Genomic DNA, 26,122 nt, shown 5'->3' on the forward strand with positions numbered 1-26,122 from the left:
GGTGGGTGCAGCTTGCCATTAACCTGCACCCCCCCACTTTCAACGCGATTTCCTGGTAAACGGTTTGAGCAACAAAATTCGGAATAGAGCAACTAATTAGCACATAAATGGCACTAAATTTATCACCAAAAAAATCAAGAAGTTTGAGCTTTTTTCGGTGTGGGTGGGTGCAGCTTTCCATTAACCTGCACCCCCCCACTTTCAACGCGATTTCCTGTTAAACGGTTTGAGCAACAAATTTCGGAATAGAGCAACTAATTGGCACATAAATAGCACTAAATTTATCACCAAAAAAAATCAAGAAGTTTGAGCTTTTTTCGGTGTGGGTGGGTGCAGCTTTACATTAACCTGCACCCCCCCACTTTCAACGCGATTTCCTGGTAAACGGTTTGAGCAACAAAATTCGGAATAGAGCAACTAATTAGCACATAAATAGCACTAAATTTATCACCAAAAAAATCAAGAAGTTTGAGCTTTTTTCGGTGTGGGTGGGTGCAGCTTTACATTAACCTGCACCCCCCACTTTCAACGCGATTTCCTGGTAAACGGTTTGAGCAACAAAATTCGGAATAGAGCAACTAATTAGCACATAAATAGCACTAAATTTTTTGCCTAGTCCGAACTTTATTCGCCATGGTGGGGGGTGCAGCTTAATATGGGTAAGATACCATCAATACATATAATGAAAATTGAAAATAACAGAGAAAAAAAACAACGCAATGTTTATACGAGGAAAAAAATCACTGAATTCGCTAAAAAATGTTTTAACTGACACTTGCTTGGTATCTTCTAGTGAATCTTGTTTTTCTCTTCGGTCTGCTGTTCTCATTGTCTGGGTTCGTTTTGCTGGACACTGTCATTTTTCCTGGCTCGTAATGGATATTTTCGTGAAGCTCGTACGCCGATTTCAATCTGTCTATGGAAATTGTTATTTCTTTTCCATTTACACGGACGACAAAAGTCTTGTCTCCTAGTTTGACTACAGGAAAAGGACCGTGATATGGGTTTTCTAGGCTGCTTTTGATTGTATCACGTCGGGGTCACCAATGTTCCGTTGGTGGTTAACGGAATCAATTAACTTAAATTAAAATAAGTGTAAAAATAACAACTTGTCAATAATATATTTATTTGTGTCGGTAAAATAGCGTGAATATTTCTCGAAAGAGGGTTTGTTATACTTTTCGAGTATGGTGGTGTGTCCGCGCCGGGTGCCTGTTGTGACTATACTGAAAAAAACACATGTATGTTGTTTTACGTTAAAGACTAATTTATCGACATAAAGAGGCTGCCCCTTTATCTGATGTTTTAAAAGCTGAAAACATTTCTGTCAAGAAGCGTCCTTGAATGCATTAAAAAAGTGAGTCATTGACATAAGGTCTGATAAGGTTTACTATTTATTGGGGCATTTTTAAACTGAGACTGTACAGGCCATTACCATCTGGTTTCATATAGAAAGAATTGTGAATTTTAAATGACCCATATTATTTTTGTTTAGAAAAGAAAGTTAATATTTAAAATCAGTAATTAAAAAAATAATAAATGAAGCGTGTCGCTATACATTTTTTGGAACTGAAAGTTCTGCCATTGCATTCCACATAATTATATGATCCTTTTTAATGCTGCCGTACGCTTGCCGGATAGTTTTAATGGATAGTTCTATTGAATTCGTATCCTTTTTGAAGCACCTGCCTTAAAGTAAATATCTGATCTATGGTCGATATATTTTTTCTGAATCCGACTTGGTATTACTCTATGAAATTTTCTACAAAAGCTGTTAGCCTCTTAATGATATGTTCGATAAGATTTTATAGAGATGCCTCTGTAAATAGAGCATTTGGTTTTGTCTACCTTTGTATGGATGAGGATTATTACACTTTCGTGCCATTTTGTTGGTATTTTCTCTTTATACCATATACCTAAATGTGAAAAGTTTCTCCTTTGTGCTTAAGGAATTCAGCCGGTATATTTTCGGAGCCCGAAGCTTTTGCGGTATTTAATTTGTTAATTGTTTGCAGTGTTTCATCTGTTTGTGTCCTCTACGGTAGGTCCACCTCAAGATATATATCTTCTCCATGTTCTTCCTCTTGATGTATGTTAAGTAAATTTTTGAAATATTCTTGCCATGTTTGGAGCAGTTCCTTTTCGTTGATTATTAATTATTCATCCTTGTTTTTTGTGAGTACAGACACGCAGCCTCCCGTTTCGTTTGACACTCATTTGTAAACTGCTCGACTATTTGACTTTTGTTTATTTGTTTCCATTTCTTCATATTGCCGTTGTTCGTATTTCTTTTTTTTTTCACTCTAATAAGTTTTCTTTTTTCTCGACTAGACGTGTTGTTGCATAGTTTTCTTTCTATTACCTGTTGTTTCTTGTTAAATCATAATGTTTCGCATTTTCTGCCTGTCTTGTAGTTTTTCTTGGTATTCTCTATCAAACCATTTCCTTGTTCTCTTCCTGCTTTTTTATATTATTAGTTCTGCTGACTCTGTAATTGAGTTTTCCCTTTGTTGCCACATCCTTTCGACATCATTGCTCTGATCTACTGTACTTAGACCTGTCCAATTTCATGTTCGTAACTTTCTCGGATTTCCTCATTTTGCATTTTCTCTCGATGTCCCAATGCTTCGTTCGTTTTAAATTTCTGTGATTAATGATATTCTCAACCTGATTTTTGCTCTGATTGTGCACGTCTAGACGTCTATTACCTACTACCTGATAATTATTGTGGTCCTCCAAAGTGCTGTCAAACATTAAGAAAATAAAAATTATGTTTGCTGTTGTAATCATCTAGAATTTAGATTAATTCAATCCAATGTTTAAAAATTCACTTTATTCGCATAACAATGAATCATTTGATTATATTTGCATATCTGGATTCACTTTTCTGATAAGCTATCACCGTCGTTCATCTGCCGAATATGTGAGTAAACAAAAAAACCAGGTAACTGATTATTATCACCAGAATCGACAGTACAATGAATATACCTTTTATTATAGTAGTAAATTCCCCCACATGATCCACCGCGTCCAAAGTGAATGATCTGATATCGAGTGAGACAGTGTGCTGCGAGTGTCTAGCAAAGGCCAGTGAAGTCGTCCAGTCAGTCAACTGAAAGCGCGCAGCAAGTCGAAGCGGAAATTTCGAACGCACGCAGCTGATTCCGATCGTCAGCTGTTTTCGGTTTGTTGTGTTGAGTTTATTGTAATGTTTTGAGTGCTAATACAGTTGCTATTTGGGTAGCTCAACTAGACTATTTTTTATTTGATATTTTTGGATAACTCGGCAGTATGTTGGTGTTTGAGCAGGTCAGTTTTTTTTAATACACATTATTTTTTTTTGAAATATTTTTTTAATATATTTTTAAATTTGATAATATCAATATAATATATGTAATTATTCATAATTATTATATAATTTATAATATATAATATAAATTGTATAATAATTATTAATAATTACAAATTACATATATTATATTTCATAGGAGATTCTGACCAATAGAAAGCTACAGAAATAAAAATTAAACTGATAATTTTTGATAGTATCCCGTCGTCAATGACATTAATGACAATTAATGTTTTAAAAATTATAAAAGTGATAACTTTCAACCGTCAAATATTTATAACAACTGTGTGTTTAATTGTATTAATTTGTACTTACATAAATAAATTACAATAAAATTTTGGTTTTGAACAGTTTTATTCATGAAATAATCGCAACAAATTGCACTCGATCTCTTTGCCCTCGTGACACTTAAAACTCTCAAAGTGTCACTCGGGAAAAATTCGATAATTTTAGAGCTCTTGTGCAATTACTACTGATAATCTCATTATAGGTACTTAATAAATAATAGGCAATTAAGTTAAAATTCAAAAAAGGCTAAAACCTCGGATTTTTTTGAAAAAATATTCCCATGAGGTTTGTTTCGCATAATCACTTTCATAAGATACCCTAAAATAAGGTTCAAGAGGTCGTCCATGTGAAAAGTGGTCCTAATTCATAAACAATTTTTTTAAACAATTTGTAAATAGTTATTTATGAAACAGTTCGTGAAGTATGCTTTTTGCGAACGCACGCGATGTTTAGAGCACGAGCGACAACGGAGCGAGTGCTATATATCGCGTAAGTTCGCAAAAAGTACTTCGCGCACAGTTTCATATAATATTTTATCTACGATAAACAAATAAAAAAACTGTAACTCTTCGTCACTGGAATTCATTTCTGTTCTACAATTTTTAGAACTTTGACATTTAAAAATTCTAATTTCTTTCAAACCACAAAATGATCAAAATTTTTGTTGTAATTTATTGTTCATATACATATGTCATCACCATGACAACGCAAAAGTTAAGGATATTTGATTATATGAAAGTATGTCATAAACAGTGCGAAGAAGTAAATCCCATTTAAAATACATTGTTACTTCACGCACACTTTAAACCCTTCACGCACTGCTATCTATAATGACAGTTTTCACAAACTAAAAACTTATACATAATATGACATAGAGTAGATAAAATTATTTTTTTTGCCTGTAAGTAAAAATTTTTGTTTAGTTTTTTTGGATCATTCTGAACAATAAAGGTATCTTGTAATTTTTGTATAAACTACATCGTTTTCGAAAAAATTTAAAATTAAATTGATTTAAAAATTTAAAATTGAAAAAAAAAAAAACGAAAAATGACGATTTTCAAGGCTCTAAAACACAAGTAAAAAATATTATTTTTAATTTAGCAAATGTATAAATGCAAGGTCAAACCTTCTTAAATCTATCAGATTTTTATGAAAATTTTGGGCTTGTTTTATTTTAAAATATTATTTTTTAATTGTTAATGAAGCACTTATTAGATAAGGCTAGAAGCTCGGATTCGCTTAAAAAAATATTCCTACAAGATTTTTTTGCATAATCACATTCGTAAAATACCCGTAAATAAGAGTCAATATAAGTCAATTATGCAAAAAGTGCTTCCAACTATATTATTTAAACAATTTTTTTAAACAATTTGTAAAAGATTTACATTTTCGCCTAGGACAATTTTTTTATGTTTTTTGGATCCTTCTGAATAAATGTCTGCTGCATTTTTTTTTCTAAAGATTGGTTTTGAGTTAAAAAGAATTATTTAAAGCTGAAAAATGCGAAAAATTATGTTTTTCAAGGCTGTAGCTGTAACCAACAAGTAAAAAATATTTTTTTGAAATCATCAAATGCCTAAATTCAAGTTTAAACCTTCATCAGCCTCATATGAGTATTTTGGACTTATTTTGTTTTAATTAATAAAAAGCACGGCAGTGGTAATATTTATAAATTTATAACAGTGTCTTGTTAGCGGTTCATTCACAATTAAAAACAATATTTTAAAATAAAATAATCCCAAAATACTTACTGGCAGCTGACAGAACAAGGTTTAAACTTGAATTTAGAACTTGGTGAATTTAAAAATAATATTTTTACTTGACTGTGTTTTTGAGCCTTGAAAATCGTAATTTTTCGTTTTTTTTTTAGTTTAAATTGTTTATAACTGGAAAACCATCAACTTTAGAGAAAAATTACAAGAGACCTTTTAGGTTCAGAATGATCCAATAAAACGTAAAAAAATTGTCCTTGTCAAAAAAATTTATTTTTACAATTTGTTTATGTAAATAAAATAGGACCACTTTTCGCATGTGTGACTTTTTTTTTATTAAAGAAATGTTACCGCATCCACCAACAGGTTATTAGCGGCATTACTTAGTTTACCAAGGTTAATAATGAGTTTTAACAAATAACAAAATAACTAGAATTAATACAAACTATTGATTGAAATTAGATAGTCTAATAAGTCTTTTACTTTACTGGACAGTTTTCTCCTAATAAAGCTGGTAGAGTGTTTGGTAGATTGCATGGTAGATCGCATATGTCCGATTTCTTGAACTTTATTCTGTAGTATCTCATGAAAAGGATTATGCAAAAAATCTCACGAGAAGTCTAAGTCTTTTCGTCTAAGTTATATTGACTATCAGTTTGTCCACAATATTATACTTAATCTCTGGGAATACGTTTTTCTTTCTTATCTTGTTTTCCATTTTTGAGTTTTCTGGAACCAGGATATACTGTATTTAAGTATTTGAAATCTAAGTTTAACACGGATAGATTTAAGTTCGATCAGGTGTATGGTGTATTCTGTTTCAAAAATCCTCCTATGTCTGTTGTAAAACATCCTTATACTACAGTTCCAAATCCTTTTAATTTCAGGACCACAATATTTTATGTAGATTCATTCTATTTTAATCTTTCATATTGTGCCAAATAGTGGACCAAAAGTTTGTGTGAATTTAAGCAATATTTTCTTGCCTAAAAATAAGGATTAAGGCAATTAAGGGCATAGGCGCAACAAAATGTTCAATGTGTTTTAAATGTATTCATTGTTTTTAATACTGAGAAAACTAATAAGTATTTTTGAAAAATTTAAACACAGAATGAAAGATTGCTTTATTACAGAGGGCCGAAGGTCCCTCAGAATAAGCAAAAAGTTTCTTTTGAATGGGATATTTGAAATTAAAAGTCACACTAAATTTTCTCCTTTTTTCACCCCTGTAACTTATTAAAATAAACATTATAGAAGTTTTCAGGGACTTTCGGCCCTCGGCCGAATCTTTCATTCTGTTTAAATTTTTCAAAAATACCTATTAGTTTTCTCAGGGTCCGAAAAAAAATGAATACAATTAAAACACATTGAACATTTTGACAGGCGACATTTTGCGCCTATACCCTTAAAACGAAAACTCAATCCCAAATTTCTCAGTATCATAATATCAAAATTAAGTATTTTTTCAATGGTTCAAACCAACTTTCCTAAAAATTAGTACCTTTGATGGGAAAATTTTTACATGTTTTCTTCCCGTAATTAAAGAAAAATAAAATTCTAATATTTTTAGCATATTGAATTGAAACTATTTCAAAAATTAAAATTTTTCATTTTTTGGCATTGCGTAAGTAGTCAGTATTGTACAAAATACGTAGACGCTTTTCAAAGGCCACATTAGCGATGACAAAATTCACTAAATTGTTTGGAATGACAGTTATATTACAAAACAGCACTGTGCCTCTCTCGAGCATTAATTTTTTTATGCCCCTCTCGAGAAGTAATTTTTTTCATTGCCATTTACTGCCAAACTGATGGCCCTTTGAAATTTGGATATACCACAGAATGATACGTATAAAACCATATTTTACCATAGATTTCATTCCTCACAAAAGCTCATATTGCATGCAATTTAGAAGTTGATGATGCCACAACATCCTTACGAACGATCGAAGAAAATGAAGTATTTATCAACAATTAAATATTTAAACGGGCTTACTTATTATTTATTTTGATCAACAGGCCATGTAGGCCCTGGGCGTGAAAAACACAATTACATTTTTTTTACTATACATAAAATATACAATATTAATTTGTCTATTTAAAAAATACACCATATAAATATATACATATATATAGCTCTCATTTTACAATTCATGGCACATTCTTCTGTTACAATTTCTCTTGCGCTCTTCTTACCACTCCTCTCCATTCTTTTCGGTCTAATACCTTGTTTCTCCAGTTATCTATTTTTAATTCTCGTAAATCTGCTTGGACGCTGTCAAACCATCTTTTACGGGGTCTTCCTTTCCTTTTTTTCCCTACTGGTTTCCTGTTCAATATCATCCTGGTCATTCTATGGTTTTCCAATATTTGCACATGTCCCAGCCATCTTATTCTATGCGCCTTTATTATTGCGGTGATTTTTTGGTTCCGTATACAGCTCTTCCAACTCTTTATTTTTCCTTCTTCTCCATCCCATTTGTGTATTTATGCCGCCGTAAATTGATCGGAGAATTTTCCTCTCCCATCTTTCTAATCTTTCTTCATCTGCCTTTCTTAAAACCCATAATTCAGCTCCATATACAACCGTAGCTCTAATCACTGTCTTGTAAATTCTTTCTTTTGTTTTTCTTGAAACAAACTTCGACTTCATTAAGGATCTCAGCATTCCGTATTTCTGGTTGCCTTTTGTAATTCTGGATTCTATTTCTTTATCTTCATGTCCATTTTCCCTTACTTTCACACCAAGGTAAGTAAACTCTTCCACTCTGTCAAAACTGTATATGTAATCTTTCTCCCCTTGTATTTTTATAAACTCTTCATTGTCTTGCTGTGTATCAGCCATTATCATGTAGTTAGTTTTCTTTTCATTTATCTTTAGACCAAAACTATTTGCTTCTTTTTCTATCTTTGTCACAATTCTTTTCAATTCTTTTTTTGATTTTGCTAATATTGTTAGATCATCCGCAAAAGAAATACATTGATGTTCGTTTTTAAATATGGTTTCTTCCATTTTTTTGCTGCAATTCCTCATTATTACTTCAAGAACAAGATTGAACAACGTGGTTGACGTTGGGTCACCCTGCCTGAGTCCTTGTTTGATTTCGAAGTCCTCTGAGATGTCTTTCCACACTACTTCGCTTTTCGTTTTTGCCAACGTCATTTCAATCAAGCTAATCAATTTTTTGGGGATTTGTAGTTGTTTCAGAGCACGGTACATTTCTTTTCTATTTATACGATCATATGCCTGTTTGAAATCTACGAACAGCGCATACAGGGTCGTTTTGTACTCATAGCAATTTACTTGTAATTCTTTTAGCGTGAAAATCTGGTCTGTTACCGAACGGTTGGATCGAAAGCCTGCCTGGTACTCTCCCACAGTATCCTCCATGTATTCGTTCAGTCTTCCACGTATGCATTGTGCTATTATCTTATACCCTGTCTCTAGGAGTGCTATTCCCCTATAATTTTCACATGTTTGTTTATCTCCTTTTTTATGTATGGGGCAGATTCTAGCCAGCATCCAGTCATTTGGCATTTTTTCCTCTTCCAGGCTTACTTATTGACAGAAATAATCACCATAATACAAACACGAAGATTGGAAAACCTGGACCACATGCTGGTGTGTAGGAGGAAAAAAATCTGAAATTTTGATACTCATAATATAGGGAAAGATTTAAGGGAGAAAATCTGTAGGTTGAAGACATGAGTCTTGGTTGAAGAATAAGCGTAGTTGGTATCAATGCCGATCGCTAGCTAGCCATCAAAAACAGCTATTATGATTGCCAACTTCCTTGGGCAGACGGTACTTTAAGAAGTCCTTTCCTTGATGTTTAAAGTTTACTGTTTTTTTTTGTTTTTCTCCTCCTGGCTAACAAGTTATCATGTATTGTTTAATTATTTTTTTGTTCGTTTCGTCAATATAAAATGCTCTATTGCAGAAATCACTAGATAAGCAACAAAAACATTTTATGTCTCTCCTCTAATATGCAAATAATTGAAATATCCTTCAAAGCTAACTACATACATTATTTATGAATATTTCTGAAGTGTTCTCGGGTCTAAAGTAGGTCCTCAATTTCTTATTCATAAGTTTGTGTCAAAATTATTTTATAAATTATTCACATACAAAACAGACTATCGACATCTTTTTCTCTGTAACTGTAAATGAAACAAGTTTGTGCGTGTTGTGACTGCCAATATACGAGTAGGTATGTATATTATTTACTTGCTTAATTTACCTTTTAATATAAGGAATAAAATAACATTTTTGAAGAAATTGACTTTTCTATCATAACGGAATATCATAACGAAAATGTAAGCAAGAAAAATGATAAAGAAAACATCGGAGGAATGATCGGAATATAACATAGAACTGTTATGATCTATATGAATCAGAAACAACTCGTAATGAAACGGATATATTATTAACAGAATGTGTGAAAATCGGAAACCAAAAAAAAATAATAATTCAAAAATTAATAGGGAGAAATTAAAGAGAATTTTGATCTGAATCTTCTAATCATCATCATGATTACTTCTAAATTGCTTCCCAGCAGGTTCTACTTTGTCTTTTATAAATACTTGACTAGTTTTCATGTCCAAGATTGTGACCCTATTAGGCCTGGATCCCGCGTACCAAAAAAAAGTTTATTAATAGCAAGCTGAAAATTTGTTAATAGCTTAACTGTGTCTAGTAATAATAATAATAATAAAATGTTTGATGATTACAAGAAGGCCTTTGGTTCAGTGCCGCACGAATGGCTTATAGATATATTGAGAATATATAAAGTCGATGATAATATAGTGACCTTTTTACAACATATAATGACAGAGTGGAAAACTAGAATTCACCTTCAAATACCTGGTGAAAATATCATCGAAACTGAAAATATCGCAATCAGCCGGGGCCTGTTTCAAGGAGATTCGTTGAGTCCTCTGTGGTTCTGTCTAGCTATGAACCCACTATCTCAGCTATTGAACTCCACAGATGCAGGTTTTAGCATCAAAAATAACAACAATGTGGTGGCGAAGCTTAATCATTTATTGTACATGGATGATTTGAAATTAATGGCTTCCACTCGAAACCAACTCGACGAGATGCTAAAAACTGTAGAAACTTTTTCTAATAATATTAGTATGCACTTCGGACTAGACAAGTGCCGTATTTTAAATATAGTCAGAGGAAAAGTACAGCCCGGAGGATTCGATATGCAAAATGGCCAGAACATCGAGGCCATGGGTGAAAACGATATGTATAAATATCTTGGAGTAAAGCAAGCGCGGAAAATTGACCATAAACAAATGAAAACAGAGATGACTACTGAGTTTATACGAAGGGTAAAACAGCTGCTTCACTCACACCTTAACAGTAGAAATTTGTTTAAGGCACTAAACACCTACGCATGTTCCGCGCTCAGCTACTCATTTGGTATTGTTAAGTGGACAAAAACAGATATAGAAGCTCTTCAGCGAAAAGTACGAACAAACCTCACAAAGGCACAAAAACACCATCCTAAAAGTGCAGTAGAAAGAACAACATTACCACGGAATCTAGGAGGAAGAGGACTTATGGATATAAGTGAGCAATTAGATAAACCAATTGCTAATTTAAGAACTTATTTTCAGATGCAGGCTGAGACACAACACCGATCAAACTGAGGGAACCAGAAATGCGCATAAACCACCTTACTAAGGACGAAAAAGTGCGCGCCTGGATGTGTAAACCTCTGCACGGGCGACATCCCAATGAGGTCAGCCAAGATTATGTCGACAATATAGCGTCGAATTACTGGCTGACATCAGGAAAGATGTTCCCTGAAACGGAGGGTTCATTACTAGCCATTCAGGATCAGGTTATACCAACCAGAAATTACCTGAAATATATCATCAAAGACCCTCAGGTTCAAAACGACAGATGCCGATATGGATGTCAAGCCCAAGATCCAACATCTTACAGGGGGCTGCCAGGCATTTGCTGCAACTGAATACAAGGAACGGCATGATGCAGTGGGAAAAATGCTTCATCAAGAGATAGCTATCAAGCTGGGACTTCTCCAAACAGACCACCTCCGGTATTATCAATACGTCCCTGAGAGTATGCTTGAGGATGGCAACTACAAGCTATACTGGGACCGCACTGTGCTCACAGACCAAACAGTGGCGCATAATAGACCAGATCTCTAGACAAACAACACTAATTGATGTGGCGATACCTAACAACAATAATCTACGTAGTAAATTTACTGAAAAGATCGCCAAAAACAGAGATCTAGAAATTCAGATACGAAGGCAATGGAGAATGCAAAGTACCCAGACGATACCGATTATTATTTCTACTACTGGAGTCATTCCGAAGACCCTCCTCGAAAGCATAAAAAAGCTGGGTTTGAATGAACATCTTTATAAGACCATGCAGAAAGCTGTACTACTCGCGACGGCCAGATGTGTACGAACATTTCTGGAAGATACACCTGCATTCCAAGTCACCTAGGGCTCCATAACACGGAAAGAGTCCCACCAGAGCTCAATCCTTTTGATACCGTAGGTATCTGGGATGAGTCAATTTTCCCCTTAGAGGGAGTGTGAGCCGTATGGCTAAATCTGGATAAAATGTTTATTCAGAGAAAAGATACAATACATACAATGGTAATACATTAAAATCATTATAATTCCCTATAAATAAACACAAAAATACCACTTGAAGCAGAATGCTTGTGCAGTGGTTAATTTGGTTCATTGTAATGTAACAAAATATCCTGAGCAGGTACACACTATATTTTCACAGGCAATACAATAATATAATATCTATTACTTAGATATATAATATTATATATAATAAAATAAAAAGTTATAATAAAAGAACAAAAAAAAAATCAAAGAGCATTACATTGTTTTTTGAATAATTAAATAATTCTATTTCAAAATCTGGAAAAATTTTTTTAAATACATCATCTCTACGATGTATTTATCAAAAAATAACAGCAACACATGAGAAAAAAAAACACAATTTGGTACAACAACTATGAGTCCAATATTCAAACACTTGTTTTATTTTCTAACTTCAATTAAATCATGTATAACTGAAAGAGGCGTATCTATAATATATTTCTTTAATTTATTTTTAAATTGTTTTATATTCTTGACATTCTGAACATGTATGGGTAAAACGTTAAAGGACATGTCAATATTAATATCACCAACAATAATGTTATATGTGATTGGTTCTGCTTTTATTATATTTAAATAATTTTCTAAGGCTACAATAAACGCACTTTCTGAGGTTGCAGGCGAACGGTATATTGCTGTAATAAGTATCATTATGTTATTGAGTTTAATTTTTAATTTTAAGAATTTAAAAATTTTAACCTCTACTATTTCCACCTCGTAGTCAAGGTTATTTTTTATGAATATTATCACACCGTCATTTTGATTGAAATTACCCTCGTTATAATGGATATTATATCCATCCAATTTAAAAATATCTATGCATGCCACTTGTCTGGTCTCAGTTAATACAAAACAATCAATATAATTTTCTATTTGTTGTGTGTAAATATTAAACTCATCAAAATTTTTAATAATGGGCCTATTATTTTGGTACAAAATACGAAAAGAGTAGTTCTTATTGGAACTCAAATTATATTCGTTTATGGAGTCAACTACTTTTGTATCAATAGGAGTGTAATTAATGTATTCCAGAAACGAATTCATGTTACAATAATTAATATAGCGTACCAGTATTACTGATTATTAAATTAAAACTATTCTAGAAAACAAGAAAAGATGAAAAAAAAAACTATAAATACAATATACAGTAAAAAAAGATAATTTTTTGAAGATGTTGCTCTAGTGGGGTAACGATTTGTTCTTCTGGTTTCATCCAATAATGTGTCGGTTTCTTCAGCAGTCTTGTTAGTAGTAGTAATAGACAGTTTTTCCAGTGTTAAAGATTGCCCATCAACTATAAGCCTATTTCCTCTGAACTTCACCGTTTTACCTGATGACCTGAGTTCAGATTGGTATTTTAATAATTCCTTTCTTACTGCTTGTTGAGATGGGGATAGATGTTCGGCGATGAACACCGTTGTACCTTTTAGAAGCTTGCACTTTTTTAGAACACTAATTTTTGCTGAATATGTTGCGAATTCTACCAATACTGATTTATTTGTTGGATTTTTACCAAAGACACTGAAACCACTGATATCTGAATTTACTAAATTTATATCCAGTCTCTGGTTCAACTCTTGGATGATATCCTCAAGAAGTGTTGACTTTTGTACATTTAAGCCGAAAATAACAATATTATTTTTTCTTAGTTTATTTTCAATTCGTTTAATTTGATTTTTTTAGTTCTACATTTTCAGTTTCCAGTCTTTTAACTCTTAATAGTTTGTTTTTCTTTCTCAACTTTCAGTTCATCAATGTCTTTTTTTAAGAAGGCTACTTCCTCCTTAAGACCAGATATGAAATATTCAGATAATCTCTTGTTCTCTTCCTTGATAAACTCTTTTAATTTCATAAATTCACGATCTTGACTATCAGGCATATAATTTTATTGTATTTTATTAATTTTACGTGTATGGAACGCTTTATATTATACTTAATTTTTGTCAATAACGCACAAAAAATCAGAGCGATATATTTTTAAAATTTATGGTTTTAGGTTAGTTTTGTCTTGTTTATTTGTATGCAATTACTTTCTATGTCTTTAAAAAAGAAAACTTAGTAATCCCAGGTGATGAATGGTAAATACATTGATAGTTGTGAAACTCACCTCCCAATTTGTTTCACTATTTCTTGGTTTTAAAGACGGAACACTTTATAATGACTTTTACTTAATAGAACCACACACACCTCTCTCAAAAACCACACTACCACACAAACTTTGTTGTATATGAACACTGGAACAGAGGAAGTTTTAATTGTGGACGTGATTTTAATTGTGGAAGGTGTCATCCTGACAAGTATATGATTGTGAAAACTAGCAGGTTGTTTTTTAGTTTATTCAATAGCAAACTTTATATAATATATGAAAAAGTGTTTGTCCTGTCAAATAATGTTGGGCATTTTTATAAGTCCGGCACGTAGAACATTTAAAATGACAGAAATTATGTTGGTAATAAATAGCAGTCTGATATTTGCATTATAGTTTAATGAAAGGGTAACAAATCAATTGGAAGTCCTGTCCGACAATATGACGTTCGAAACCTGTAACCTGTTTCACAATTAAAACTTCCCATGTTCGACTATTCCCGTACATCAAAGTTTGTCCGACTATTGGTAGATTTTCGACCGGTTTTCTTACTGGTAGATTTAGAATCCCTTCTGATTCAAACCTCAGTTGACCAGGGATTTCCTGCCTTACATCACTTAGGACTTGGCACTTTGTAATGTGTGTGTGTATGGCAGTGTATTCTTCCATTTCGCACTTTCTGTACGATGGTTGAGGTTCATTCACTTTACTTACCTAATTTGTATAAGTAGGTGGTTTCCATGATGGTCTAACTTTAACTAAGTTATTTTTTAATTCATTTCTCTAGTTATATTTACGTATTTTATGTGTTACAAGCTATACATCGAGGTTTATAACTATTTTTTTTATTTTAATATTTGGGTCGATATTGCAGCACCGTGTGTCTTATTATTTTCATAAAAATTTCGCAAATGCCTGTCATTTAAATTATAATTAAAATAGTGTGATGCTTATTAGCGATACTAATTACTATTTTCTGCATAGTTAATTATAAATTTTATAGTAACGAGGTCAAACCAAATTAACGTAATATCAGTTGAGAGACACGTATGTACCCAAAAGTTGTCAACAAGTTGTAATATAAATTATATTGAAAGTTATAAGAACGTGGTTTTTCGAATTACCTTTCAAAATTAGTGATGTTACAATTGCAACGTCTTGGTATTGTTTTCTAATGACAACCTTGAAACAATATTTACGTTTGTATTATAAATGTATTAACTTTCCATAATCAGATGATTCACTGTTTCTCCAAATTTATATTACATCTGTAAAAGTTTACTGAATTATTAATTTTTATAACGTTTACCAAGAAATTCGTAAAAATTAATAATAAAGGATATAAAACATTGAAAACTACTGTTTTAAAAATTTCCCGTACATTAATATTATTCAACTACTGTATTGTAATATTATTATAAATTAGATATGTTCTACATAGGGGAGTGCATATAAATTTTCACTTCGGAAAAAATCAAACAAGATAGAACTTTTTGTAATTTCATTAAGAAATGTTTAATAAACAACATGTCAAAAAGTTCTACTCGAGAAGTCGGAGCTTCATTTTTTATTAAACAAATGAACTACGAAATTAGATGTTTTTTAAATAACTCCGAAAATATAAATTTTAGAAAAAAACTGACTTGACCATTGAAAAATTCAGAAAATTTTACAAAAAAAACCTTATATAAAGAATTTTCTAAAATGAAATCTGTACCTTCTATAATTTTTTATTTATAACGCTAAAGTCACCCTTCTCACAAACATTGGTGCACTGTAAACTAACGTACGGCGAAGTACGCGGTTGAGTTATTTCCTTATACATAATTCTTTCCTTATATATAATTCTTTAACTAATGGATCAAATGAAATTTTACAACTTGAACATGAAAGAAGAACAATTAAGCTATCTTATGGTTAGAATAGAAAAAATAAAATATATGGGAATAAGTACGGTGTTGGCGGAAAGTGAGACTTACATGAATTTTGTTTAAAAATGATTTAAAAATGTGCAACTAATACAATTTTTCTTATAAAACTCTCAATTTTGTACAACTTACCTTTCAAGCATCTTACTAAATGATGTTTTATTCAAAAAAATCTCAAAAATTTAATTCAAATGATATGACGTCTCAAAAAATGTAATTTTTGAAATCTTCGTAGTTTTATAGAATTACCACCACTTTAAGACGGTATTACTCAAGTTTGAACAGATCTATTACAGTTTTATAAGTACTTTTTTGAAAGCTTAGGATGTAATCTTTAAAATTCACTAAATTATTATACTTTAGAAATAAAATAAACTATTTCTTTTTAAGAATATTGAGAAAGATAACAAAAATGTAATACAAAAACCGAAGATTACCAGCTAAAAAAATGTTTATACAAAGTGATCAAAAGTTTTTTCTGTAAAACTTACCTAAAATACATTTAATAATAAGCTTTAACAATAATAAATGTTCAGCAAAAAAATTTTTTTTAGCTCTTATACAATGTCTGCGTAACTTGGAACCACTGATAACTTTTTTATTATCAGTTTTACGAAAAAAAGTATCGTATATAATCTAAGGTGCAATCATCAAATATCAAATTTAATTAATATTATAAGAGGTATGTCAAAAAATATGAATTTCACTCAAGAGTAAAGTACCTTTACATTTAACAATATCGAAAATTGTTATAAAGAAAAGTTGTTTGGAATTAAAAAATTTGTTTTAGTGTTCAATTACATCCTTGTAATTAAAATATTGTGAATAATTAAGGCACTTAACTCTTAAGAAAAATTCATATTTTTTACATACCTCGTATAAAATTAAAAAAATTTGATATCTGATGGTTGTATCTTCGATATTAAACCAGGGAGAGCATTTTATGAAGAATAACTTTTTTTTTGTAAAAGTGATAATAAAATAGTTATCATAATTGATATAAAATGATGATGAGTATCCGTAATTTGAGAAAAAATTGAAATTTTTTTTATCAATTAGAATGATGTAATTGTATATTTAGACATAGTTTCTAATTTCAAACAACTTTTCATAATAGCATTTTTTGATATTCTGGAATATAAAGGTACTTTACTCTTTAACGAAATTCCTATTTTTGACATAACTCATATAAAATTGAAAAATTTGATATTAGTCTAGGCGCCAAATAGAGGTCACCGTGTCATTTTCTATTCTGATGGACAAACTCAACGGTTTCTTATGGATTTTGGGCTGCTGATTACGAATTTCGAGGGGAGATTTCGATCCTAGTGGTCAAAAAATTGTTATAAACAATTTAATTGTTTATAAATTGTTTATAAGGCTCTGGCTCATAAACTGAAAGAGATAAAAAAATGTTTCAAATAAAATTTGTTCCCCAATAAAAAACGAGGAAACAACCATTTACTAAACTTAAATCCGACAATTAGAACTCAAGATATTGTAAAATTAGTGCACAATGCAAATTGCGAATTGCAAAATAAGCATTTTTCGAAGCTTTACCGACCGTAACTCGGCTTCTACGCATGCGAATGAGCCTTATAAGGTGTCCTTTTAAAGCGTAATTAAGAGGCTTCCAAACAAAGTTTGCTAAATTATTTGATCTTCATTTGTTTTAAAGTTATACCCGTTTGAAGTTATAATTTTCTTAACCCGCCGTTACACGCGTCTTCTACTGTGACGTGGTTGCACGCGTATGAGCGTCGCCCTCACCTACATAAATTCGACTTATTTCGAAGAAGAATGAATGTCAACATGTATAAATATAAAATGGGTTGTACTCACATATTATAGAAAGTCTCGTAAACCAATTTTTTTATTAATTTAACAAAACAAAGTAAAAATAATATACATAGATCAAAAGCAAGTTTTCTTAATTTTCAATTTCAGCAAGCCACTGAAGAAATTAACGTTCTTTACGCGAATTCATTTTACTAAAAATACAAATTAAAATTAACAACTGTTCTGAAGCTATTTCTTTGTGGCATTTATGTAATTAACTATTAATATTTTGTATTTTGATAACGACGTCCGAGGTGGAATTCGAAACGTCAATAAAATCAATTTTTCAAGTTAAATTGTGGCTTATTTCCCAATTAGAATAGGTAAATTTAAAAATGGGTTCTTAACCAGTGGCGCACCTAGAATTTTCCTCTGGGGGGGGGAGGGGGTCTTGCTTGGGCACCGAAAGTTTTTTGTATTATTTGTGAAAGACAAGTTACATTTTCCTACTTTCTTTTATATATATTTTTATATGCTCTGGGTGGGATTTTAACCCCCAAACCCCCCGCTCGGTGTGCCACTGTTCCTAACCTAATCCAAACAATAATATTTTAATTAAACCTACCTAAATATTAAATAAAAACTTAAAGTTTCTTTGAGATAACAGAAACGTGATTTCACCGTGATTGCACGCGCAGTGAGGAATTCCCTCACTTGAAGAGGGATGTCTCTTCTTTCAACTATCACACAGCACACTGACCGCCTGAAATATTCTATAACTTTTTCATACTTTCTCATGAACCATGCTAAAGGCATTCCTGGGTGCTTAAGGTTATCGTATTAGTTTACACAATTTCATTGGTTATAAACAAATATGGTGAGGGATTCCCTCATAGCGCGTGTGATGGCGGGTTAAAAAAATTGTTCATTAATTTGTTTATAAAGGTTTCAAGCAAACTTGAGCTATAAACATGTATACTTTAATTAACAATAATGATAAAAACAACTCAAAAGGAACAATTTGAGCTTACGAAAATGTTCGTAAGTTTATTTTTGGCTAAGATGTCGATATTTTAATGGCGCGCTATGAGGCGCAAGATTGGCTCACAGCCAAGAAGTATGTATTCTTCGACGCTTTATCGATCGTAACTCGGCTTCTACGCATGAAAATGAGCCAATATGTGATATCCATATAAAAATGGATCGAGTTCTTTTGCAGCATCATCATTGCATATAAAACGAGCATTTATGATGTGGCGGCATAAACACAATTGACGGGCCTTGATGATGCTGCAAAAGAACTAGATCCACTTTATATGGATATCATATAGATAATTAGACTCTGAAGTCTCAAAAAGTTTTAATTTTACTGCCTACAAGAACAGACTTGTACCACCATGTAACTGTTAAAATTTCGCTAAGAACTTATGCAGATGTAAAAAAGCTGATATTCCCTGTATATCTCTATGCAGATTTGCAGATGCATGAAAAAAATGTTTGTAAAAATAGTATTAACATATAATATCAACTTACTTTTTAGTTATACTTCTGAAATATTAGTTTTTAATGTTTTTTTCTCATTTAGTGCAAAAAATAGAAGACAATGTAAATAGAATGAAAGGTGATACGAGGTACAGTATGATAATTTAATTATAAGAATTATATGATAAAATTTTATTAGGATCTTCAAAAATGAAAAATGAAGATAACGTATGTATACATAGAAATTATAATTTGCATCGAGAAGCTAGCGCGTGAACCTTTACGTGGTGAGCCGATATGGCGCCTCATAGCGCGCGCCATTAAAATATTGACATCTTGGCCAAAAATAAACTTATGAATATTTTCATAACCTCAAATTTTTCCTTTTGAGTTTTTCTATCATTATTGTTCATTAAAGTATAAATGTTTATAGCTCAAATTTGCTTGAAACCCTTATAAACAAATGAATGTACAATATTTTTAAGAAAATTGTAAGTTCAAACGGGTATAACTTTAAAACAAATTAAGATCAAGTAATTTAACAAACTTTGTTTTGAAGCCTGTTAATTAAGCTTTAAGACGACACCTTCTAAGACTTATTTGCATGCGTAGAAGCCGAGTTACGATCGATAAAGCTTCGAAAAATACTTATTTTGCAATTTGCAATTTGCATTGTCCACTAATTTTACAATATCTTGAGTTCTAATTGTTAGATTTAAGTTTAGTAAACGGTTTTTTCTTCGTTTTTTATTAAGGAACAAATTTTATTTGAAACATTTTCTTTATCTCTTTTAGTTTATTAGCCAGAGCCTTATAAACAATTTATAAACAATTAAATTATTTATAACAATTTTTTGACCACTCGGATCGAAATACCCCCTCGAAATTCGTAATCAGCAGCCAAAAATCCATAAGAAACCGTTGAGTGTGTCCATCAGAATTGAATATGACACGGTGACCCCTCTGGCGCCTAGACTATATCTGATGGTTCAGTTTTAGATTTTGACTATCCAGAGCATTTTATTAACAATAACTTTTTTCGTAAAATTGATATTAAAAAGTTTTCCATGTGATTCCTAGCTACGCAGACACACTGTATAAGAGCTTCCGTATAAGAATTATTTTCAAATTGCAATGCCATATTCGGATTCAGCATAATCAAAAACAAAATAAAAATATATTTGATCAAAGTAAAATGATGAATTTAACGATATTTTCTAAAATAATTTATACAAAAAAATTGTTATTGTTTAAAAAATTAATAAACAATTAGCGGCCAAATCTGCGAGTAGAACTTTTTACTTTAACATGTATATAAACTAACAAAAAAAGTTTTAGAAAAATATAAGCTTGTTTGAATTTTTCCGAAACAATGCATGTTTTCGTTCCAATTGTACTCCCCTAATAGTTCCCCTATATTAGTTCTGTCTTTATTTTTTTTACTTGATCTTTTGTTATTAAAAATGTTTATTTAACGGTTTACCTGTTGATCCCTTGTAATACATTCATCATCATTGGCCGTTTTGAGTCCACTACTAAACATAGGCCACCCGTAGATAATTCTATTGCATCCGATTTAGAGCACCCTGAATCCAGTTGTGCTGGATGTGCTTGATGTTATCCGACCATCGAGGACGTCTTCGATTACGATAAGCATCGTGTCTGGGTTTCCATTCTAAAATTTTCTTTGTCTATCTTCCATCTTTGAATCTGGCAACATGTCTCGACCAGTTGTAATTCTTTGAACTGCGTCCGTAACACCAGTTTTTCCCTAACTATTTTATTTGAAACTTTGTCTCCGATTGATATACTCAACATTGACCTAACCATTACTCTCTGTGCCACCTTTTTGTATTGATTATTTTTCTTGTAAGGATCAATGTTTCTTCAGCATACTTTAGAACTGGGATTACGCATTGATCAAAGCCCTTCTTTTTTTAAACACATGAGAATATCTGATCTAAAGACTATTCCTTCAGTTTTCAAGAGCCCCAATGCTATCCTCCTGTTATAACTCTGTTGTTTGATTATCTCTTCCTAATTTAATTTCGGGGTCCAAATATGTATAGCTATAGGCAACTGAAAATAAGACTGCAGCGCCAAAGTGAGCAATTGAAATTGGTCATTGGAGTTTTGCAATGGTTTTGCATGAGTTTTGTATTTGTTGAATGTCGAAATAATTTTTAATAGTAATAATTCGTTGGTAATAAGTTTAATAGTAATAAGTTTTAATAGTAATAAGCCGATTTGAATTGCGTTTCGAAGTTTCAACTGCATTAGCCCAAATATTTTTTCTTAAAAAACCAGATGGTTTAAACCAAGGCTTTAAGCATGTGGTTTAAGCCTGCCAACCTTAAACATAACCTTGATTTCTGCAGCAGAATGCAGAATCGAGAGTGTTCATATTAAGCCGGCCACTCTCGGTACTGCCGCGTGGTTCAATTCTGTCGAATTCGACTAATTGACAAACATTTTGATCGTGTGCATCCAACAAAATCGTTACAATTTTACCACAGAGAAACTGGTTTCTATGCTGCAGTACTGCAGAATTGATATCATCGACGATTTTGTCGAACGACACCGCAGTATCGTGAGTGACCGGCTTTATTAGGCTTTATTATTAGTGATTCATGAACGACGTCCAATACAGTTGGTTTCATTTTTCTGCTTTTTCTAAAGTAACATGTTCGGCCCTTTTGTGCGTTTTATTGTTCCATTAAGATTCTTTTTCATTGGCTGTAACAATTATTGATATAACCATTCAGTATATTTGTTGTGATACATAATATTATGATACAAGACTTATGGAACATTTCCACTATGTAACCCAAAAATTGTTCCACAACTTCTTAGGCAATGTTTTAATACTTTGTAATGAAAAGTGAATTTCAATTCGATATTTGAAGCAATATCAGATAAACCTATTTGAAAACAATACCAATTTGAACGACTCATTCTTATCAAATTACTTTTAATTAAGACGTAAATATTTTTATACAAACACACAAACTTAAAGCAAAATGGAAGAACAATGTCACTATGTCACTATTTTTAGTTACTCCTATGCTCACCAGGTAGCGTACCGCTTATTTTGATTTTCCTATACACTTGTTCAATTTGCGTGCCATAAGTTGAGATGTTTCTCGCCAGTACAAGGTTGGTCATGTACTTGTTGTGTTTTGGAAAAGTTAATTTTATGTTCAAGTTGTGTACACGAGCTCTGAAGGTCTTGAAGTAGTTGGCAGGCATGATCTACCCGATCTGTCGGGACCGAATCTGAAGGACTATGTCGTGTCTGCAAATCTCAAGTTGTTCAGAAACTACTCGCCATTTATGTTGACTCCAATATTTTCCCAATTATTGTTTCTTATAGCATTTTTTAACAAAGCGGGAATAATTTAAGAGAGATAGTGTCTTCTTGCCTAATACCCTTCTCCAATGGTAATGTATTTGTGTCGCCATAATACATTCTGACTGCAGCTTATGCTCCGAATAACAGTTGTGTACCTATGATCAACACTGCGCTCTGTAAAAGCTCTTAACATGGAGATATGCTGGATTGAGTCAAAGGCTTTCTCAACCAATTCTGCTGTGCCAACCTACTCACGCACACTGCTTGTTGTCTTCGGTACTGCTCTTTTTATCACAGTAATCTCAGTTCACCAAGTTCGTCGATGACTAGAGAAGCTATAGGTATCTATTGATATTTCCACTTCTGATAATTTTACTCAGTGTTTTCTTCCTTTGATATGACTACCTGGACCACGTTATATAATAACGGAGTAAGCGCCAAAACTTCAAAATCCGGTGTTACATCTTGCAGCTAGGGTGCAAATTTATGTATAAAAATATGTTTTTTGTAAAAAAGTACAAAATAAAGCGGTTTTTGATTACTTGTATTAAGCGACATTTGTTATTTTATTAAGAAAAATCTCACATAAAGATTTGTAATATCGAATTAAAAGCCAAGTTGATTTTAAAGTACTAAAAACTCTTACAACAAAAAGTGGAATATCAAATCAAGCGCAAATAATATTATTTAATCCATTGTCAAAAACAAAAATCCGTGTCTTTTAAGTGTAATAACGAATCAAGCGCCACAAATAGTCGGTTAATCCTGTATTACAAAACAAAACATATTTTCCAGCTTTCAAGAGATCGAATTAAGTGACATTATTTGTCGGGTAATTCGTTATTTTAAAACAAAGTTCTAGTTTAAAAAAAAATAAAACAAATAATAAGTTAACTTAATATGTTATTTTAAATCAAAGAAGTGAGTTCAAAAATGTTTATTCAAACTTTAATAATGTCCTCGGCAAGAGTTGATTAAAAAAAGTTTGTTCAACAGAAGTCATTAAAGATCATAGAGGAAAAAATACAGCTAGCCATTGAAAAATTGAAGATCAAAAACAAAAAATTATTGATCACATCAGCAAATTTCCAAAATATAGGTCCCACACTCAACGAAAAAGGTATGTAATATCAATAAAAATGTTAATTCAGACAACAAACGCAATACTTAAAATTTGTCCAATTTTTGCTTTTATTGGAACAACAAAGCGATGTTCATCAATTCATTATTTTCGTTAGTTGAGCCAATGTATTACGTTTATTGAATGGATGAACATTCATTATGTATACCATAATATCTCTTTATTGATATTACGAACTCTGTTCATTGAGTTCAACAACAACTTCGTAAGTAACAACAACGTCGTTAATTGACCGACGAAGACTATTCGTTGTGTCAATAACAGTGTTATTTCTCCTAACGTATTTCGCTTATTTCTACAATTATTTCCGTTTATTCTTACAATTAATTCCGTTCTATTATCCTACAATTAATTCTATTCATTATTACAATCAGTTACGTTCATTCCTACTATGAACGTATTTTATATTAATAATTACTGAATGCATTAGCCCAATGTATGATATTGATTAATAATAATTTTTTAAATCCCCCTTTTTTGTCCTAAACCTAATGGACTTTACACTGTGTGATTTCTCATAATATGAGAAATCATATTATGATCTCACTTATACAGTGCGCTGGAATAAGTGTTACACTCCCCCCACTTATTAACTTCTTTATTTTTAGCACATAAGCAAAACGCTCGGACAGGTCGATTTTTAAAATAATCAAAGTATATTATAACATCAATGTTTCGAACTTTACACTACACGATCCCTCTTCAGGTGACAGGCATAACTTTGATTTTTTTAAATAGGAAAGTACATTATGTGACAGCTCATTTAAAAGCGGTTGAAATAGTGATTCTAAAAATGTATAACACTTTAATCCTTTTTGAGAGCGCAGGTGCAAAATTTCGATCGAATTCTTTTTAAACGCATTCATTTTTTTGGAATCCTGAGAAAACTAATAAGTATTTTTGAAAAATTTAAACGCAGAATAAAAGATTATATTATTACCGAGGGCTGAAAGTCCCTTAGAATAAACAGAAAGTTTCTTTTGAATGGTATATTTGAAATTAAAAATCGTACTAAATTTTCTCTTTTTCACCCCTGTGACTTATTAAAATAATCATTATAGAAGTTCTCAGTGACTTCAGACCGTCGATAATACTGTAGTATTTTATTCTGCGTTTAAATTTTCAAAAATACTAATTAGTTTTCTCAGGATTCGAAAAAAATTTAAAAAGAATTCGACCGAAATTTCACGATAATAGACACACGAAAACTTCCTTCTACTACGGACTACACTTGGAAACGAAATGCAATTATTATTCGGCACTTCGGCAGAGGTAACAGCATTGTTTAACAAAGAATTATTTTTAAACAATGGTAACACAGAGAAGCTAGGGGTATCACGATAAGGAAAAGCCATTACATTTCAAATGGTCAAGCAAAACATTTATTGTCTCAACAACTACGTTTATTATCACCATGAACGCATTGATTGTGGTTATTTAACGCAGTGGTAGATTGATTAATGCATTCGTTGTTACAACAATTAGTTTATACAATAATCATATATTATTCTATATTAACAACATTTGTACATCGTTTTAATGAAATCTGTACATTGTCACGATAAACCAAGGTAATTGCTTGTCATCTACGAAATCAAGAAAGTGAGTTGCTGCCATAATTAACATTATTTATGAAATATACGAAACTAAGTTATTGGCTGAATAAATTGAGTGTTATTGATTAATGTACTCTAGTTATTATCACAATTATTATTCAATCATTGTGACAATAACCAAATACATTCGTCAATGTTTAAAAGTTCGTTGAAACAAAAAATTAAGTTGTTGTTACAACGAAATACTATTCAATAATCACTGTTAATCAATATAACGAACTAAATTTTTTTGAGTGTATGTTTCTCAATGTTCTTTTCCTTTGATATGATAACCTGTTATGCAGGGAAAGATTCAAGGAAAAATAAGCATGGGGAGATGAAGAATATCGTGGCTGCGCAACCTGAGAGAATGGTTCGGATGTAAATCAAATGAACTTTTCAAAGCAACTCTCTCTAAAATCCGAATAGCTATGATGATTGCCGACCTCCGTCGTGGAGATTACACTTAAAGAAGCGGATATGATAATCTTCATCACACTTCACATTCGAGTTTATTAGTTCTTGACACCATTGTCCAGCATTTCTTTGAAGACATGAAAACAAATATTTTTTTAAATTCTTGAAAAGTTTCCTTGCGCGAAACAAAATTAGTAAAATTTTTAATTTTCTATATAGCTCTATTTTACTTAACATAAGGTCTTCTAGACTATCTTTTATCTGTTATCATGACTTACACGGTATCTAACAAATAGTTTGATATCTACAACAATACCAATACAA

General features: G+C 31.7%; 1 protein-coding gene across 1 annotated transcript in view; it reads left to right on the forward strand.

Moving 5' to 3' along the window:
• The first annotated feature begins 3,037 nt into the window (after nt 1–3,037).
• The window catches only part of LOC114336260 (dual specificity tyrosine-phosphorylation-regulated kinase 2), a 633,699-nt gene continuing 610,614 nt past the window's right edge, over nt 3,038–26,122 (forward strand). The window contains exon 1 of the mRNA XM_050658156.1: nt 3,038–3,309. Coding sequence (XP_050514113.1) covers nt 3,292–3,309 — 18 coding nt within the window. The 5' untranslated portion in view covers nt 3,038–3,291. The remainder of the gene's footprint in view (nt 3,310–26,122) is intronic.

This window comes from Diabrotica virgifera, chromosome 8, assembly GCF_917563875.1.
Source record: "Diabrotica virgifera virgifera chromosome 8, PGI_DIABVI_V3a".
Lineage (NCBI taxonomy): Eukaryota > Metazoa > Arthropoda > Insecta > Coleoptera > Chrysomelidae > Diabrotica > Diabrotica virgifera.